This window comes from Rhinolophus sinicus, chromosome 8 (genome assembly GCF_057876585.1).
Source record: "Rhinolophus sinicus isolate RSI-liver-muscle chromosome 8, RSI-T2T, whole genome shotgun sequence".
NCBI lineage: Eukaryota > Metazoa > Chordata > Mammalia > Chiroptera > Rhinolophidae > Rhinolophus > Rhinolophus sinicus.
The window spans coordinates 44,103,304-44,122,103 of NC_142508.1; the positions used below are offsets into that span (position 1 = coordinate 44,103,304).

Genomic DNA, 18,800 nt, shown 5'->3' on the forward strand with positions numbered 1-18,800 from the left:
TCAGTCAGACAGGAGAAAAGAGTAGAGCCAGGCCAGAAGGGACCCACATCTGTCAGCCTCCACTACCATGGCCTGTTGTTTATTTCTAGGTCACCTGAGCTTTCCATTATAAGTACAAATCACTGTCAGTTTTTTAAAGGGTCATAATGGTATTGTGATTGTGTTTTAAAAGGATCTATCTTTAGGAATATATGCAGAAGTTTTGGGGGTAAAATTATGTATTTGGGATTTGCTTCGATGTCATCCAGTAGTGAGCAGGAGTTAGGAGGAATAAGCAAAACAAGCTGATACTAAGCTGGTAACTGTTGACACTGGGTGATGGTACATGGGGGCTTTACATGGTATCCTATTATTGTACGTGTTTGACATTTACCCAAATGTTTTTTGAAAAAGTACATTCAAGAAACGGGACTAAGGGTGAAAGTCCAGCCTCTGCTTAGCACCACAGCCCCGTGACATACCAGCCTCATCCAGAATGAAGCCACCGTGGCGGGGTTTCTTGGGGGGCCGGTCATCATCTTCCTCCTCCTCTTCCTCATCATATTCCTCCTCTTCTTCCTCCTCCTCTTCTTCCTCGGGCTCCTCCTCCTTCTCACTGCCTGCTGCACTCCGCCGCTCCTCCTCTACCTGCAGGGTCAGTTATGGTTGGGACAGCAGGATTGTGTACCCCAAAACCCGGACACCACGCTCCCCATCCCCAAATCTGACCTCAGCTCTGCCTGACCAATCACAGGCCCCTCTGCTCTGCGTACATCCCTTCCCTTCCAGCCAGGCCGCTCTGGTACCATGTTCCCCCGAAAATAAGACCGGGTCTTATATTAATTTTTGCTCCATTAGGGCTTATTTTCAGGGGATGTCTTATTTTTTTCATGTACAACAATCTACATTTATTCAAACAGTCATGTCATCTTCTGGAACACTGTCATAACATACTAAATGCATCCGTCTGGCTGATCTTAACTGGGGCTTATTTTCGGGATAGGTCTTATTTTTGGGGAAACACGGTAGCCATCCTATCTCAGCAACAGCACCACCAACCACCCAACCAATACTGGGAGCTGACCTGGCCTCCCCCTCCCCCAGACTTCCTTGCTTGCACCTCCATGAGGTGCGGCCCTTGTCTCTGCACTCCACAACTCCCCGGGCCATCCCACCCACTTCCTCGGCTGTGGAAGACATCGCTGTGACAACGACTCCCACGTCTGTTTCCAGTCCACAGTGCTCATCAAGGTCATTAACGACCTCTTGTTGCTAATTCTGTGGATGTTCTTTGGGCCTTACTTACAAGACATCTCATACCACTGACCACGCCCCCACTACGGAAACGTTCTTCCCTTGGTGTCTGTCACACCGTGCTCTCCTGGCTTTCCTCCAACCTCTCTGGCTGCTTTTCCGCAGGCTCCTCTTACTCTGCTCTCCCCTCAAACACTGGCTCCAATCACCAGGGCTCAGCCAAGGGCCCCCCCCCATGCTTCTCCCTCTATGCTCTCTCCCTGACCATTTTACCTTCCACAATCTCACTTCCTCTCTCTGCAGTCAATGCACCCATCTGTCACCAGTCCCCCTTTTTTCCAGAACTAAAGATCCCCATGTGCCAGAAGCCTCCTAGATGCCTCCCGATGTCCTGAGCCCTTCACACCCACCGTGTCCCAAAGTGACCTTCGTGCCTTCCCCTAGAACTCTGCTGGCCTCCTCTAGCTCCCATCAGGCACCAAATTTGTGACTTTTCTGCTTTCTGAATCTTATCTCTCCAATCCATACCTTCTTCCCTATCTCATTCACAGCCCCTGGCCTGGGCGAAAATATTCCCCTCTAAAACCTGGATCCTTGCCTCAGCCTCCTTTTTGGTCTCCTGGTCTCTAATCCCTTCCCAAACCAGTCACAAAAAGGCAGCGATCCCTACAAAACAGTGTTCCCCCAACTGCAATCTCTTCCTCATTAACTTGATGACTTCTTGCCATGTCCCCATCAGTACAACCCATTTATCTGACATTTTCTTTAAATTCACTCACAAGTTCATTTAATTTAAAAAGAAACTTTCCTGTTTTGAAATATTTCTGAAGTAAAAACTTTTTAAAGGTTAGCTTGTCATAAATAGAAAATGACCAGAAAGATACAAGCAAAACAATGTTGTGAAGTCCCAGCATGATAACATTGCCGGCTGCAGGCTCTAAGCCTGTTCTCCTTGATACACAGAGAGACTAGCACATTTCAGAAAGGTGTTTGAGACACAGTAGCACCAAAGTGAAACTTTCCCTGACCCAGTCAAAAGACAGGATGTGGAATGAACTTAAAAGGAAATAACTTTCTCAGTAAATGATCCAATGTGGCTGAAGGTCTTATCCTTATTCCACCTAAAAGCACCTCCCCTCGCCCAACCTGGAAAGCATCTGGTAGTCTTGGGAAGCCATGTTCTAAAACATGAATCTGATCATTTGGTCCCCCATTTAAAACAGCCACAACTCCCCTGAGCTCTCGGATAAGGAGCAAGCTCCCCAGCAGCCTGGACGAGAAGCACACTCTGCCCACTGCCTCTCCTCCCACCTCTCTGGGCTCCCTCTTCAAATGCTAGGTCCCAGCCACACTGAACCACACACTCTTAGCACAGTCCATCATCCATGCTGCTCCTCTGCATGAAGAGCTATTTTGCTCTGCCTCTCATTCACAGTTCAATGAAAATACCCCTCTTTCAGGAAGTCATGCCTGCCCTCTCCCCACCAGGCAAAGGCAGGCACATCCTCTGCATTCACCTCCCTCCGGGCTTCCTCCACCAGCGTGACCACGGTGAGATCCCTGAGAGCAGGGACCAGGCTACTATCTCAGGCACTGCTGGGTCGCCAGCCTCACCCAGCCCATGGCCGGGAACACAAGATGACTTAAGAAATATCTGCTTCATACAGAATCCTGACTAGCTCTCAAAATCCACATATGAACAACTCAAACTACAATGGGATCACATCCTGATTTCTAAAAACCTTGTCATCACCCTCAGGCCCAGCATGGCCTTCTTTCCACACCCGGCTCCCCAACCCCCGAGGAGAGAGCTCCCACTACTATGTCTGTGTGACCTCAGGACGTGCACGTGCTCTTACACCATCCGTCCTCAGGATTCCCCTCAGTACCGGTCCCTCTGTTTATGAAACTCTCCCCGCCGGACAGAGGTCTCCACGAGGGAGGCTGTGATCCCAACACGACAGGAACTGAAGGAACACATGTCGGATTAGTGAATGAGCAGGTTACTGGGGCTGAGAAGAGTGAACCGAAAAGTGGCTCACTGTGTACCATCCCCTGACTGCCTATCCATGGGACCCAGTTCTTCAAGGGCCATGCCAACATCTGGCTGTCTGAAAAACCCATCCAGTCCCATCTCTGGCAGTGAGGGTGGGCTTCACACCGCCCTCATGCCTCACCTGGTGACAGCAGACAAGCCAGCCTGGTGTGGTGTTAAGAGTGAGACTTGCACAGTGCAAAGCAGACTACCCCAGCCAGGAAAAGGACGCAGGGATCCTGGTCTCATTACCACCAGGCTTTAACCACAAGCAAAGTGTCCTGAAGCCATGAGTCAGAGACCAAGGACTCTTGAAGCAAAGGCCCTTCCTGGCATCCTCCTACTTGCCCCACTTCCCCACCACGATATCCCAATTCCTCCAACTCTTCACTGGAAGCTGAAGACTCCCCAAAAGGCACAAGGCTTGACAATCAAATGCCTCCAGAGGGCAAGCAGGCAACATAAATAAGCTCAAGGGAATCCCACGGCACTCTCCGTCTGCCTTGTGTTTTCCATAACACAGGTATATGAAATCTTGCCTTTTCTTAAATCTGCCACAAGACAGGCATGATGATAGATGGCGATTTATGTATCCTGGAAACTGGAGAAAACGCCCAATTCTAAACAGGGCTGCCACTTCTTGAGCAAAGAGCTACTATATGGAACAATCCTGAGTCCCAGTTGCTGGCTCCTCGCATTTCCCCAGAAAAGCAGGAAATGTTGATTTTTACACGAAATCACCCTTACAAGTGCTGGCAACTAACTTACAAAATAAATTCCCATTTCTGTAGGCTAAATGAAACCCATGTAACCATCGTGTCATCTCTTTGCTTATTCCCTTGTAACTGCTGCCTACTAAACTCCCTGAAAGGAAAGATTTGCCTTGTTCCACTCTCTCCAACACCTGGGATGTATCTGCAGCACAACGTAGATGCTCAAACATTTGTTCAACAAATGAGGAAATCAAAAATAAATACAAGAGGATAACAGTGAGTGACAATATTTGAAATCAGATGTGTCCCAGGAAATGTTTGATATTTAGTTCCTGAAATGGCGACATTCAACAGACCCAAAGCCGGAGTGATCCTTTCAAAACATTAGATCAGATCCCTCCTTTGCTCAAACGTTCTCATGGTTCCGTCTCACTCAGTTAAGGATAAATTCCTCACCACAGTCTTCAAGATCCTGTGTGATTGGGCTTCTTTCTGTTACTTCTTTGCTGCACTCTCTCTGATCCAGCAAAAGTGGACTCCATGTTACTTCTTGAACACCGCAGACGTGCTCCCAACTTTGCACTTCCTGTTCCCCCTTACTGGAACACTCTTCTTCCCTCACCTCCAACAAGTCTTTTTTCAAATGTCACCCGCTCAGACTCACCCTGATTACCCTATTTGAAGTGCAATGAGGTCTCCCTATTCCCCTTCTCTACTTTCCTCCAGAGTAGCTTCTAACACACTAATGACTTACTTACTATTATGTTGACTTACATTCACAAGGCAAAGATTTTTAAAATCTGCTTTGTTTACTGGTGTAGCTCAAGGGCAAAGACTTGTGCGTAGCACATAGTAGGCAGTAAAAACATCTTTCTAGAATGACTGAACATACCTAAAAATAAAAGCTAATAGTGAGGGCTCACTACATGGCAGGTCCTTTCACCACATCGCTTGTTACCTACCTGTACCTGGGGCAGCCCTGGCCTCCAGCACCTGTCCCCTCTGCTTAACCTGGGCTTCCCTACTTCTCCATCTCTCCCGACAACCTGGAAGCTCCGAGAGTCCAGAGCTCATTCTGATCCGCTCTGAGCTCGCACAGGGGCCTTTCTGCTTTGGCCCTGTCCCCAGGCGCCATGCCTCCCAGTGTCCCGGCCACTGACCTCGGCTTCCTCGCCGTCACTGCTGCGCTCGCTGTCTTCCTCCTCAGAGAAGTTGCTGTCCTCGCTGTCCGACATCTTCTGCTCTTGCAGGAAAAGACGGCGGCCTCAGTGCATCCCCCAATCCCGAACTCCACCCCGAGCCTCAGTATACCCGCCGGTTCCCGGGGAGAAGAAAAGCCCCTTAGCGCACTTCCGGCAGCCTCGTTCTGGCAACCGTGAACCCGAAAGGAGACCCGCCCCCAAAGCCACCTGCTACACCTCCAGAGTCCTTGAATCCGGTCTCTACACCCCCCTGGTTCCCGGCGACCCCTGGGCCTGCTACGTCGGCTTCCAACCCAGCCCTCACCGCTCCGGCCTCACCTCCACCTTCGGCACCGGTTGCTGTTCACACGACGCCTGGCTGGGAATGACGTATCCTCTCGCGATAACCTACCACATGTCCTCGCCTAACGCGAGATTTCTAGGGCTCCTCCTACTCACTTCCCGGATACCGTCTTGAGAGTGGCAGAGCTATCTTTAGGTAGCGCTTGGAGCTGACATCTTGGGAAGGTCAAAGAGGGGGGAAAGTAACCTTATATTGCTGTGTATAATACGCACTTTTTTGCCCAAATTTGTTTGTGTATGTGGGGGGGGGATAAGGATGCGCATTATACATGGGTAGTACTAATTCGGTATCTACATAAATGTGTTTATTTTACTTATGCTTATGAGTTAAAAGTGTAACAGTAGGGGTGGCCGGTTGGCTCCGTTGGTTGGTGTGCAGTGCTCATAACACCAAGGTTGCCAATTAGAACCCCACATGGGCCCCTGTGAGCTGCGACCTCTTTAAAACACACACACACACACACACACACACACACACACGCTAAAGAGCATGGCAACAGAGCTGCCAAGAGACACTTTGGACCTCCTCCCATAGACAGTGTCATCGGATTGTGGAGGCAACAGGAAGAAAAGCTTCTTCAGATGCCGAGATAGAAGAAGGCAATGCAAGGGAAACCTCCAAAGTGGCCGGTTTGGAGCAAGAGGTAAAGACCTGGATTCTGGAGGAGCATCAGACTGGAATCTCTGTGTCAACCAAGATGATACAAGAGGGTAAAGAGATTGCACGAGAAAAAAAATATTGATGATTTCTCAGGGACACCTAAATGGTGCTTTAACTTTATCAAGAGAGAAGGTTTAAGCATGAGGACATGAGTGAAACTTGCCCCAAAAACTTCCAGCAGCCAATGAGAAGCAAGTTTTGGAATTTCATTTTTTATGTTATCAATCTTCAAAAGACTTACAACTTTGAGCTGTCCCAAAGCGCCAATATGGATGAGGTCCCACTCACATTTGATATGCCATCTAACAGAACTGCAGATGTCAAAGGAGTAAAGACCACTAGTAAAACTAGTGGACATGAGAAAACACATTTCACTGTTGTTCTAGCCTGTTGTACAGATGGGACAAAGCTACCACCTATGATCATCTTTAAAAGAAAAACGTTTCCAAAAGAAAAGATTCCAAGTAGAATTATTGTCCACGTACATGAAAAAGGATGGCTAAATGAAGAAGGCACAAAAATCTGGTTTAACAAAGTCTAGTCACAAAGGCCTGGAGGATTACTTAAAAACCCAGCTTTGCTTGTTTTTGATCACTTCAAAGCCTATGTTACACGAAGTGCAAAAGCAATCACAGCGGACTTGAAAACCCAACTCGCTGTGATACCCGTTAGGCTCCGGCCAACTGCAATCTCTTGATGTGTCAGTAAACAATCCCTTAATGGCCCTCATGAAGAAAGAGTGGATGTCGTGGATGCAGTCAGCTGGTAATGATTTAACACCTGCAGGCAGAATCAAGAAAGCATCCATCTCCCAGGTTTGTGATTGGATCCTAAGATCGTGGAACGGTATCAAGAATGAAACTGAGGATGATGAAATTTACTGGATGAGGAAAGTGACTAACTCTTCAGAAAACACCGGTAATGTAGAAATTGAGGAAGACAATACTTCTGATATTGACAGTGATGAAGAGTTTTTGGCCTCCTATGATGTGTAAATATCATAAATTTGTTACCAGTACATATTAATAAAATTCTTGTACCTTGTATCTGTTCTTGTCTTTTGTAATTATTTGTTACATAAAATTTCTTGTACCATATGTTAAAAAATGCTAAAATTCCTTTATAATACAAAAAAGTACCTAAATATAAACAAATAAAAATTTGAATTAAAAAATTGAAAGGGGCCAGCCTCGTGGCTCAGGCTTTTGGAGCTCCATGCTCCTAAGTCCGAAGGCTGCTGGTTCGATTCCCACGTGGGCCAGTGGGCTCTCAACCACAAGGCTGCCGGTTCGACTCCCGCAAGGTATTATGGGCTGTGCCCCTGCAACTAACAACAACAACTGGACCTGGAGCTGAGTTGCGTCCTCCACATCTAAGACTGAAAGGACGACAACTTGAAGCTGAACAGCACCCTCCACAACTAAGATTGAAAGAACAACAACTTGATTTGGAAAAATGTCCTGGAAATACACACTGTACCCCAATAAAGCCCTGTTCCCCTTCCCCAATAAAATCTTTCAAAAAACATTTTTAAAAAATTAAAAGATTTTTTTCCCCCTAAAAGTTTGGGCCAAAAATGTGGGTGCACATTATACACAGCAAAATATGGTATTCCTCATTGGACCTGGCCTTTTCCAGCCAGGAATAAGTACTTGAATTTAGGTCAGATCACTAATACGGTGTGCCACGCCGTGAGGAGGCAGGGGAATTAGCAAATAATAATAATAGCAAATTAGCAAATAAGTCATACTTTATCTCATAGACTCTCTAAAACATTCCTAGGAGATAGGTACCTCCATTTTGCAGACAAGGAACCTGAAGTCAGAAAAATAAACTAAGTGGAAAGTGGCAGACCTATGATCTCTCCCCAACCCCGGGTGACTCCAAAGCCTTTGTTTTCCTTTGCAGTGTCCCTAAGTTTATTTAAATGTGAACTTATGTATTAGTACAATAATTATTTGTCAGAGAGATGGCAAACAGAACCAGGCAGGAGGGAGAGATATGAAAAATTAACCTGATGCAGGAAAAAAACATTAGAAGCTTTTAGAACACATTGCTAAAGTTTCTCGCATAAGCATTGAGACACCTGAATTCAATTTACAGAAATTTAATATACACCTAGTTAATTGCAGGGAAATGTGGGGTGGTTGGGCTCACAGCAGGTTCAAAAGGCAGCTACCAGAGTGAATATACACAGGTGCATTTCTGCATAAGCACACACTCCCCCATCCAACAATCCCTCAAACTGAACTCAAGACAGATTGGGGAAGGGAAGGACACCCTATAGAAATATTTCTCCTTCTACAAGCTTGCTTCCTTTACACAGCAGCTCTTTAAAATAGGATTCCACATACAAACTGCCTATTGACACTTCTGCAGAAAGATATTTACTCCAGGAAAAAGAGGGAACAGTCATTTTCTCATCATGGAAAGTTCTTTCTTGGTGTACCAGTGGTTCTCAACTCTCAACCCTGGCAGTACATTAGAATACTTAAGATGATAAGAGAGAGAGGCATAATAGCCCCAGACAGGAAACAATCAATGTCCACCATCGAGAATGGATAAACAGGTTGCGGCATATCCATGCAATGGAATAGCAACAAGCTACTGATGCACACATAATGAGTTTCAAAATGTTACGCTGAGTGAAAGAAGCCAGACACTAGGATATGTGCCATATGATTCCATTCATATGAAACTCTAGAGGAAGCAAAACTAACCTATATGGACAGAAAGCAGATCAGTGGGTGTCTAGGACGGGAGGTAGAGATTGACTGCAAAGGATGTGAGGGGATGCTTTGGGGTGATGGAAATGTGGGGCCTGTTATAAATTCAGAACACATTGAAATGCATGCTTAAAATTGTACCTCAATACAGTTGATTTTAAAAATACAGATACTCAGGATCTACCAGAGAGCAATTACCAAATTCTCTGAGTTGGAACCTGGCCATCAGTATTACTTGCAAGTTCTCCAGGTGGTAATTATTTGCAGCCAGGGATGTGAACCTCCCTGTCCTCAAGGGGAAGGTATGAGGTTAAAAGACACTTATGCAATGGTCTGTCCCTTTCCTAGAAGAGGAGAGAGAAAGGAGTATCTGAAAGAGCGGGGTATCAGGGGCAGGTGGAGGCAATTTGTCCAACCCCCTGCCCCAGTAGGTCAGAGACTTCAGGCTTCAGATCTCACCTTATTTTCCTCCCTCTCTTCTTCCCCCTGGCTTCTCTTCCCCAGGGGTGTCCTCTGGCCTAGGAGAAGGCTTAGGGTTTGGGACTAGAGACCAAGTCTCCTCTCTCTTTCTCTCCACCCAGCCTCTCCAGGAGTATCAGGGAGTCAGCGTCCTCTGAGGCTCATGCTGAGGGCAGGTGCCAAGCACAAGCCTCCTGTAATAACTCCAAGAGTTTGGCCAGGAAGGGAGAGACAGGTCTGTGGGGATGTTCTTCACAGGGTGGACAACGGCCCAGGGCTGTGACCCACAGCTGGGATCCCAGGGTATCCAGCAAGCGCTGTAGCCGGAATACAGCAGTCCCCACAGATGGGCCCTCCTCGAACCCAATCAGATAGCTCCAGCCGGAAGCAGCCTAGAATCTCAGCAGGACACAGCCATAGGGATAGAGCGACCTGATGTCTCTGGGCAAGGGCCTGATCCCAAATCCCCAACCCTAAGGTTGCTGACTTGTGGGCTGGGACAAACCCCTTCATCTCTTTGGGTGTCAGTTTCCTCATCTGTAAAACAGAGCTCTGAATAATGCCTATCTTGAGGGCTGACACTAGCCCATACCGTACCTGTGTAAGTTAGAAAAAGACACTCCTTCCTTAAGACATTTCTACCCCGTCTTTCCCCGAAAATAAGACCTAGCCAGACAATCAGTTCTAATGCGTCTTTTGGAGCAAAAAGGAATATAAGACCTGCTCTTATTTTAATATAAAATCATATTGTATTGTATTATATTATATGACCAGGTCTTACATTAAAGTGAGACTGGGAAAACACGGAAGTGCTATTTTGTTAGAAAAAGATACTTTACTGCCATCTGCTGGAAATTGACGAATATGTCCAGGATGTGAACCCTGTACTTGCAGATGGGGGATCCTTGTGCAGTACACAACCTTTGCATTTATACGCCGTGGCCCTGTCTACTTCATAGGGCCAGTGTGCAGAGTAATAAGCTAATAATATACTTAAAGCATTTAGACCAGTCCCTGGCACAGGATAAGCACTATTTAAGTGTAGCTATAATCATCACCATCCTCCTTTGTTGTTATTATGTGCTAACCACTGTTCTAGGTGTTGGAGACAGCAGTGAACAAAATATATTCATCAGGGCTGGAGGCTGGGTCAGGGACTGGCCAGAACACTGGCCCCACAGCCTCCTGCCCCTAATATTCATTCATGAATTCCAAGCCTAGTAGATTCTCCCTAAATTTCCACCTTGGCTAGTGAGCTAATGAAATACTCACTGAGAGATCATCTGGGATGTAGAGAGTGCCATCATTTTTGTTTCCCTACAATTTGGGGTTAAGGAGGAGAATCAGATCTTGGAGGAGGAGAGCCTGACCTTCCTCAAATATGCCCCCCACCCTAACCCCTCCCTACCCCCCTGCTGGCTCTCCCCTCTCCACTCCTCAGCTGCATCTTAATGATGGCAACCAGGAAGTAGAAAGGCTTCCTGGCAGAGGGGTGGCCCTAGGCCCGAGGGGAGGGCCTTGACAGCAGGAGGATGGTCCAGAGAGGCCACGTGGGCACCCTGCCCACTCTGAGGCTTGCCCTGGCCCAGGGTCCTGGAAGCCAGAGGTACAGAGAGAGGGAACAGTTTTGAAGACTGGAGTGGGTGAAGGAACTGCCCCTGCCCCCTCCCTGTCCAGCTCCACTCAATCTAGATACTCAGGGTATGTTCTTCAAAAGGCAGGGAAGAAGGTGATCCTAGAGTAGGGAGGGCCTAGGTCAGAGGGCTCCCTGACATAACCCCCCAAGGGAGATAGGAGACTTAGCAAGAGTGTGAGGATCAGTCCGAAGACACTGGAGAGTTTGAAAGCCTCCCCGACACCCCCCCACAAAAAAAAAAAAACAAAAAACAAAAAAAAACAGGCCCATAAAGCAATACAGAGTATGTTGTGAGAGTGTGTGTATTCTGTGGCCTGTCTTCTCATTGGAAAACACTGCTAACCTTATCTGGGCCTTCAGGTGTATAATTGGAGGTCTTTGCTCTGCTTTCTACTATTAGTGTCTCACATATCTTGGGATCTCCATGCCTGCTTGTACCTGTCTGTCTCATTATCTGAGGGTTGGCCTCTCTGCCTCTGAATTTCTGTCACTTGTGACTGTTTTCTGGGCCCATCTCTGACTGACCTGGTGTCTCTCCTTACTTCTCTTCGTCTCCATTGGTCCCTTCTTTGTCTTTCTCCTCCATGTGTGCCTGTCTCTCTCTTGTGCTGTGTATCGGTCCCTGTGTCCCTCTAGATCAGGTTCTGGGTGCTCCCTTCTCCTGCCCCCTTCCCCTCTCCCTCTCTCATCCTTTTGGAGGATCCTCCCTCTGGCCCCAGATCCACCTACCAACCTCAGCCCTATCTCTGCCCTCCAGGCACAAGGTGAGCCACCACACCCTTTTTGAACCTGGGACCTACAGACTCAGTGCTGCCGGAGAAACTGAGGCAACTGTGGGCTACCTGCAGCCCTGAGAGAAGAGCCTCTTGGCTGGGAAGGGAGCATCCTGAGTGGGGCGGGAGTAAGGGGGCAACCCAAACCTGAAGCTGCTCAGGTGGGATGGGGGTGGGCGCTGGGGATGGAGAATTCTGTGGGGAGGGGCCTGGAGAGGAAGTGATTTGAAAGAGAGACTGAAGAGATGATTTGGGGACGCTGTACAGAGGGATTCTAGGGTAGAGACCCTAAAGAGGGGGATTCTGGAGGGAGGGTCTCTAAGGAGTGGAGGATTCTAGCAGAGACAAATTCAGGGGAGGCATTTGCTAGGGAAAGGGGGCTCTGAAGGTAACAAAAATTCTTGGGAGCGGTAGATTTTGAGGGAGGGGGCTCCGAAAGGGAGGAATATTTTGTGAAAGGAGATTCGGAAGGAGGGGGATGCTAGGGGTAGCGGGTCCTGAGGAGAGGAAGATTCCGGGGGAGACGACTGGGTGAAGAGGACCCTCGAGTGGAAGGACATTCAGGGAAAGAGGGAATCTGAGGTGAGGGATCCCAAGGGGAGTTTGGGGGTGGACTTCTGAAAAAAAGATTCTAGGAAAAGGAGGAAAATTCTAAAAAAAAAAGGTAGATTCTGGGGGAGGGGGTTTTAAAAGGAAAAGGATTCTGGGAAAGGACTGTTGGAGGAGGTGGGTTCTAGGGGGTAGGAAGACAACGATTCCTGAGTCGAAATCCTGCCTGACTTCTTGCTGTTGGTTCCAGAGGGCAGACTCTGATGGAGGAGGCTTTGGGGAGGAGGGAGGAAGGAGGAGGGAATCTAGAGGAGAGAAAGACTGCCGCTGGTGAAAGGTCAAGAAGAGCCTCTTTAGAGGCGGGTGAGAATCGATTTTAGCGGGATGGAGAGGAAGGGGCGAAGCAACAACATCCAACAGGCGGAACGCAAAGGAAAACCGGCGGTGACTAATGAAGGCCCCACCCCTTCGCTCCTGGGACCCACCTTCCTCCGCCAGCCCGAAGTCCCGCCCCCTGGCTGCAAAGTGAGCCGTAAAGCTCCCTTCTGTCGCGACGCAGCGCCCAAGGCGCCTGCGCAGACCCTGAAAAGCAGCTGGGGTGGCCCTGCGTTTTCCTTTTCCGGTGTCGGCGCCGCGCGGTTAGGTTCTCTTGTCTACACCCGCAGCCATGCCGTCCAAGGGTCCTCTACAGTCCGTGCAGGTCTTCGGACGAAAGGTGAGCCGGCGCCCGAGGAGGGGCCAAGGGAGGCCCGGGCCTAGGAGAAGCCGATGGGCAGGGGTGTAGGTTCGACATAGGAGCCGGGCCCTGAGCTCACGTGTTTCTGCTTTTCCCCCTCGCTTTCCGCAGAAGACGGCCACAGCCGTGGCGCACTGCAAACGGGGCAACGGCCTCATCAAGGTTAACGGGCGGCCTCTGGAGATGATCGAGCCGCGCACGCTGCAATACAAGGTAGGGGGACTGAAGCTGGGCGTTTGGGTTGCGTGGAGGGCTCTGGGACAGAGATATTGAAATAAGCAGATTTCTGGAATTTGTTGAGTTTAGAAACTAAAGGATCTGGTATCAGCAGTGGGATGTTTAGAAAGCTGAGTTGGGGTCAGATAAGATGGGTTTGGGGGTTCAGAAGATGTGATAAAAGCTTGAACGAAAGAACGTGCATGTCGAAGGTTAAGAGGATGCGTTGAAAACTGGGATATTTGGAAGCTCGCTCGATTGGGGACTAGATGGCCAGAGCATTACCAGAGTTTTTGCGGCATGATTTTTTTGCAGTTATTGGGGGATATGTGTCATGTTTACAACTTACTGTCAGTTTCCACTCCTGCACCTAATAGGTCCCTGGGAGAGGAATCAATGTTTTGTCTTGTAAAACATTGTGCCTAACGTAGGGTCTGGAAATTGTAGGTACTCAATAAGTATTAAAAAAACAGGAATGGAATTTGGATTAGTTGTGCTTGGCTGTGAAAGGGGTTCTTCTCATCCGTGTGTGGGACTAAGTTTCTTTGGCTCACAATGGAAAGAAATGGGAGTCTGATTTCTACCTCTTCTAGTCTATGTTACTTGAGGCAAGTCACCTCACTTCTCTGCTTTGGGATCATCATCTGTAAAATGGGGTGATTAATACCTTTAATGGCTTTTGTGAGGATAAATTAGATTCTCCCCTAAAGTCTGTTACTTTTAAATGTGAAGAATAACGTCTATGTTGCAGGGTTACTTCGAATTTAATAAGAGGGTCTGAGATTCTTGGTATACCAGATACTGAGTATTATGGCTTACTTAGTGATTGTCAGTTTATTTTAAGCTTTTCCAGAAGCCATCACTCTGAAGGCTTTGTATGTGGAGCCTGTGTTGAGAGCTGGGGACACAGCAGTGGCCCCAGACCCCTACCCTCAGAGCTCCCAGTCCAGTGGGGAAGATGGATTGGGCCCAATACTGGACACTGCTTCAGAGTAGTCACAGATGGGATTGGGGAGCCCAGAGAAGGCTTCTGACTGTGTTGAGGGCCTTGGCAGTGACAGCCTATAGTAGAAGAGGCCAGTGGTGGCTAAGCTATGTGGAGAGAGAGAAGGGTGCTCAGCTGCCCAGGTTGCTGTGTAAAATCCTGTTGTATCCCATTCCTCTAGCTACTGGAACCTGTTCTGCTTCTGGGCAAGGAGCGATTTGCTGGTGTGGACATACGAGTTCGTGTGAAGGGTGGTGGTCATGTGGCCCAGATTTATGGTGAGTCCCAGGAATTGGATACAGGTGGGAGGTGGCTCTGAGACCAAGGCCCCCCCACTCTTAGACCTTCACAAAGCTGATGTACTCTTTCTGTGTGTCTTCCTCACAGCAATCCGCCAGTCCATCTCCAAAGCCCTGGTGGCCTACTACCAGAAATGTGAGTGAGAATGGGTCCTTCCCATTGGGTAGATGGGGGCCAGGTGAGGGCCAGCTCTGGTATTTAGATCCAGAGAGTGTAAGGATGCTTCTGTGATTATCTAAATTTCTACCCTATTTGTCATCCTCAGACGTGGATGAGGCTTCTAAGAAGGAGATCAAAGACATCCTCATCCAGTATGACCGGACCCTGCTGGTAGCTGATCCCCGTCGCTGTGAATCTAAAAAGTTTGGAGGTCCTGGTGCCCGTGCTCGCTACCAGAAATCCTACCGATAAGCCCATCAGGGTCTACCTTTGTAATAAACAGGGGTCGTGGGATTTAAAGTTCCGAAGATTGTGCTGTCTTTTGTGGTGGGTCTTTGACTAAAAGGAATGCAGGAAATGCCCCGAGCCCACTGACAGTTTGGATTTTATGCCTTTCCTGAAGCCATCTCTCTGGAGTTTGTGTGGATGGGTGGGGTGGCAGGTGGGAGCAACCTGGTCTCTGTCTCCCTGCAGCTCCAGTAAAATCCATCGTGGGCACAGCCAACGGGGATGACTCTGGGCCATTGGTTATAAACCCGACCCGGTTGTGGGTGTGGGTGGGAGGGGTTCCCCTTGACTGGCTTCTTCCTTCTGGATGTCAACACTACCTGCTGGGGAAAGGCCCCCTATGGCCTCCTTAAAGCAGATCCCAGTTGTGCTCAATGTGGTGACCACCCTTATGGGGCTTGGAACACAGCTCTGAGGACTTGAACTCTTCTGTTGTGCCTGCCATGTAATAAAAGTCAACATATAGTGGGTTCTCAGCTGTACCGTTGGGCTACATGTAATAGAACATTGCCATTGTCAAAGACAGTTTTGTGGGATGGCGCTAGAATAATGTTGGAATCCGCAAGGGATTGGTTCCAGGACCCCCTACAGATACCAAAATCCAAGGATGTTCGAGTCCCTTAATTGGCCCTCCATATCCAGTGTGGAATTCTGCATTGGCCAGTGCAGAACCTACAGATACAGAGGGCCAACTGTAGGGAAGCAAAGTGTTGGCTTGTGGATTAAGTTACCTTTAGGTTTTTTTCCCTTTTTTTTATAGGAAGCTGGTGAGCTTCATTGCCTTGGGAAGGGCATCTTGGCTTCCATACCAGGCTTTGCAGCCAACCTGTGTATCTCAGCCACCTGTCAGATGGGGTCCCACCCTATTGCCCCTGCATACACTGGCTGCCATATCATACCACTTGAATGTTGCTTGAGGGAGAGAGTTATACAAGTTTTCTTTATAATAGAAGGAACTTCAGATTTGCTGTCCAATTGCCCTGTTTGTATCTCTGCCCTACCCAACACAAGTAACATGTGTCTACCAAGCTGGCCTGACAGGTGAGAACAGTTTCCTCAGAAAATTCTATGGGACAGCACCAATACATAGGGAATGCATACAAATATGGATTCAAAGTCACGCACCACTTAATGATGGGAATACATTCTGAGAAATGTGTCATTAGGCTGTTTTGTTGTACAAACATCATGGTGCATTTACACAAACCCACATGGTATAGCCTACTACACACCTAGGCTATTGCCTTATGGGGAGGAAAAATAATTTTCCATCTACCCTTCTGGGTTCTTCGCTGAGACCCCTGTAATAAAAGAATGACAGGAGAAAAAAGTTTTATAATGTATACTTCCTGTATACATGGAAGAGACCCAGGAAAGCTTAGTAACTCACCAAAATGGCTGAAGTCTCCACCTTAAATACCCTCTTTAGCTAAAGACAAGATAACTAGAAGTGGGGGGAGTCAGTTATGGGAAATTACCAGGAAAAGTACAATAACCAAGGGTAAGGTTGTTAGGCATATATAAGTTCTTGTGCATTGATGAAAATTTCTAGAGATAATGACCCCCACAGCGAGGGAGACCCAGGCCCCTTACAAATAAATATACATGTCTTTTACCAAGGGTAACTTAATGGTTTTCAGAGCTGCTCCCATGTCCTTAAATTTAACCAGCCTAAAATAATCCTTATGCCAAATAGACATTTTGGGGTGACAAATTCTGTTGCCCTACAGCTCCTACGCTACAAACCTGTACAGTACTGTTACTGTACTGAATAGTGTAGGTGATTGCTACTCAATGGTAAGTATTTGAGTAATGTGCTGTGCTACATTGTAAGGGCTGTCATTGGCAACAGGAATTTTTCAGCCTCATTATAATCTCATGGGACCACGATTGTATATGCAGTGCATGACTGAAGTTCTTACAGATGGAGTGAGGTTGACAGCACCAGCGAGGTGCCAGGCTAAGCATTGTTGGACATATCTTCACAATATCCCTGCCAGGTTGGTGATAGGCGAGTTCACATTAGCAGATGAGAAAAAGCCTAGGGGCCAAGTGAAATGCAGCTCACCAAGTTTTGCATGGGAGCTGGAGTTAACGGGTTAACTGGTTTGGCTGGCATTAACCTAAAACGTCCCAAGGAGGGCAGCAACCAACCACCTTTCCCTTTTTGAACCTGATTTATGCATCATAGTTCTAAAGACGGCTTACAATAAACCTGCAAGACCTTTACAATACACCTTACAGATTGGACTATAATAAACCTGCAAGAAAGGTATTTCTGAAGAGGCCACGGAGCTGGGCCACGAAGCAGAGGTAGGAGTTGGGCAGGCAGGAGAAATGGAATTCAGGGGCAGAGACGAATCTGAGGCAAGCCTGGTGCTCATGGTTTGCCCACAGGGTCCAGAGACCCCCTTACTGAGGCTCTTGATTCCCTCCCACAGGCACAGCTGGAACGCATCTAGAAAAGCTGAGGGGGCTAGCCTCTCCTTACCCCGCTCCAGGCCCAGGCCTTGGAGTAGACGGTCCCTTCCTCCCTCCCTGCCGCCTCCTCAAATACCGGGAATTCCGGCGCTGCTGGAGCCCAAGCCAGGCTGGGAACTTTCCTACAGTTGGGAATGTACAGCTGGGGGTGGCTGGGAATGTGCAGCTGGGGGTGGAGGAGGGGAGGGCCAGCCTGTCCTGACCTTGCAGAGGCGCAGTGGAGCAGGCCCGGGTCCTGGTGTAGGGCATGGAATCACTCTGAATGGAAGCCAGCAGCTAACATTTAAAGAGCCAGGCCTTGTTCTGCCTACCTTATTAATAGTGACCTAAGTTCCTCGAACACCAGGCTGTAAGCCTCAAGCGGGCAGGGATGTGTTCTCTCCGTTGTGCTGCCTGGCACTGGGCTGGGCCGCAGGGATGTGAGTTCCAGCTCTGCCCCTCCCCGTGACTGGCTGGGCAAGTCCCTTATTCTCGCTGGGCCTTGGTTTCTTCATCACTAAAGTAGGGATTAAAAACCATCGTCACTTGCCTTTTAGGGCTGTTGTGAGGATTCAAAGTTCACATAAAGTGACTAAATGCCTATGGTATGCAGTTAGTACTCAACAAATCTCAGCCTTTTTTGTTATTGTTAGCCAATTGCTAAAACGTCAGATTCCTGGGCTCCTGCCCTTGCGGTTCTAATTCCATAGATTGGGACTAGATCCTGGAGGATCTGGGACTTGAATTGTCCCAGCAAGTAAGAGGCTCCAACAGCTTTGGGAAGTGAGGATATGCTCACTGAATCTTTACAATGATCTTACAAGGCAGGTACTGTAGTCCTCGTGTACACGAGAGGGCCCAGGTTAAGAGGGATGTTACATACCAAGTAACTAGAAAATTCGGGACTTGAACTCGGCCATGACACTGGTATGCCTGAGAATTCCAGGGAAGGTTAAACGAGATAATGTGCTAAAGCACAAGAGGTTGTGTTCAGTTCTCCCTGGGCATGCCATGGCTAGGAGGGGGCAGAAGGATCCTAAAAGCCTTTGTTTCTACAACCTGAATTTTCTTCTTGGTGGGGGGGGGGCTCACTGAGGCACTGTAGAGGTCTCAAACTGGAGAAAGGGGGTAAAGGGATCTGGTATGTGTGGGTGGGCACAAGAATTGGAATATTCATATGGGTGGAGTGGCTGCCAAGAGAAATCAGACAGATGGGGGACAGGCTTTTCCCAGAATCTCAAACTTCATCCACACGTGTTAGCATGGAATTGTCTGAAGTACCAAGACTCAGCAGGATCCAGTTAGGATGGATGGTGGTTGAGATGGT

At 48.1% G+C, this 18,800-nt stretch overlaps 2 protein-coding genes across 5 annotated transcripts in view; one reads left to right on the forward strand and one right to left on the reverse strand.

Moving 5' to 3' along the window:
• Positions 1-5,606, reverse strand: part of SUPT5H (SPT5 homolog, DSIF elongation factor subunit) — a 31,103-nt gene extending 25,497 nt beyond the window's left edge. For 2 of the 4 annotated variants that reach the window (XM_019751460.3, XM_019751457.3), the window contains exons 1-3: positions 5,502-5,606; positions 5,142-5,219; positions 462-627 (exon numbers count right to left, since the gene is read on the reverse strand). In XM_019751460.3, coding sequence (XP_019607019.1) covers positions 462-627; positions 5,142-5,216 — 241 coding nt within the window. In that variant the 5' untranslated portion in view covers positions 5,217-5,219; positions 5,502-5,606. Of the gene's footprint in view, positions 1-461; positions 628-5,141; positions 5,225-5,390; positions 5,482-5,501 lie in introns of those variants that run through there. The other 2 variants (XM_074314333.2, XM_019751459.3) reach the window with 2 other exon arrangements.
• Positions 5,607-12,884: 7,278 nt separating this feature from the next.
• On the forward strand, positions 12,885-15,029 carry RPS16 (ribosomal protein S16). The gene is made up of 5 exons (XM_019751364.2): positions 12,885-13,044; positions 13,177-13,278; positions 14,448-14,544; positions 14,654-14,701; positions 14,832-15,029. The coding sequence occupies exons 1-5, from the start codon at positions 12,997-12,999 to the stop codon at positions 14,975-14,977; spliced, it is 441 nt and encodes a 146-aa protein (XP_019606923.1). The 5' UTR covers positions 12,885-12,996; the 3' UTR covers positions 14,978-15,029.
• The last annotated feature ends 3,771 nt before the right edge of the window (positions 15,030-18,800 follow it).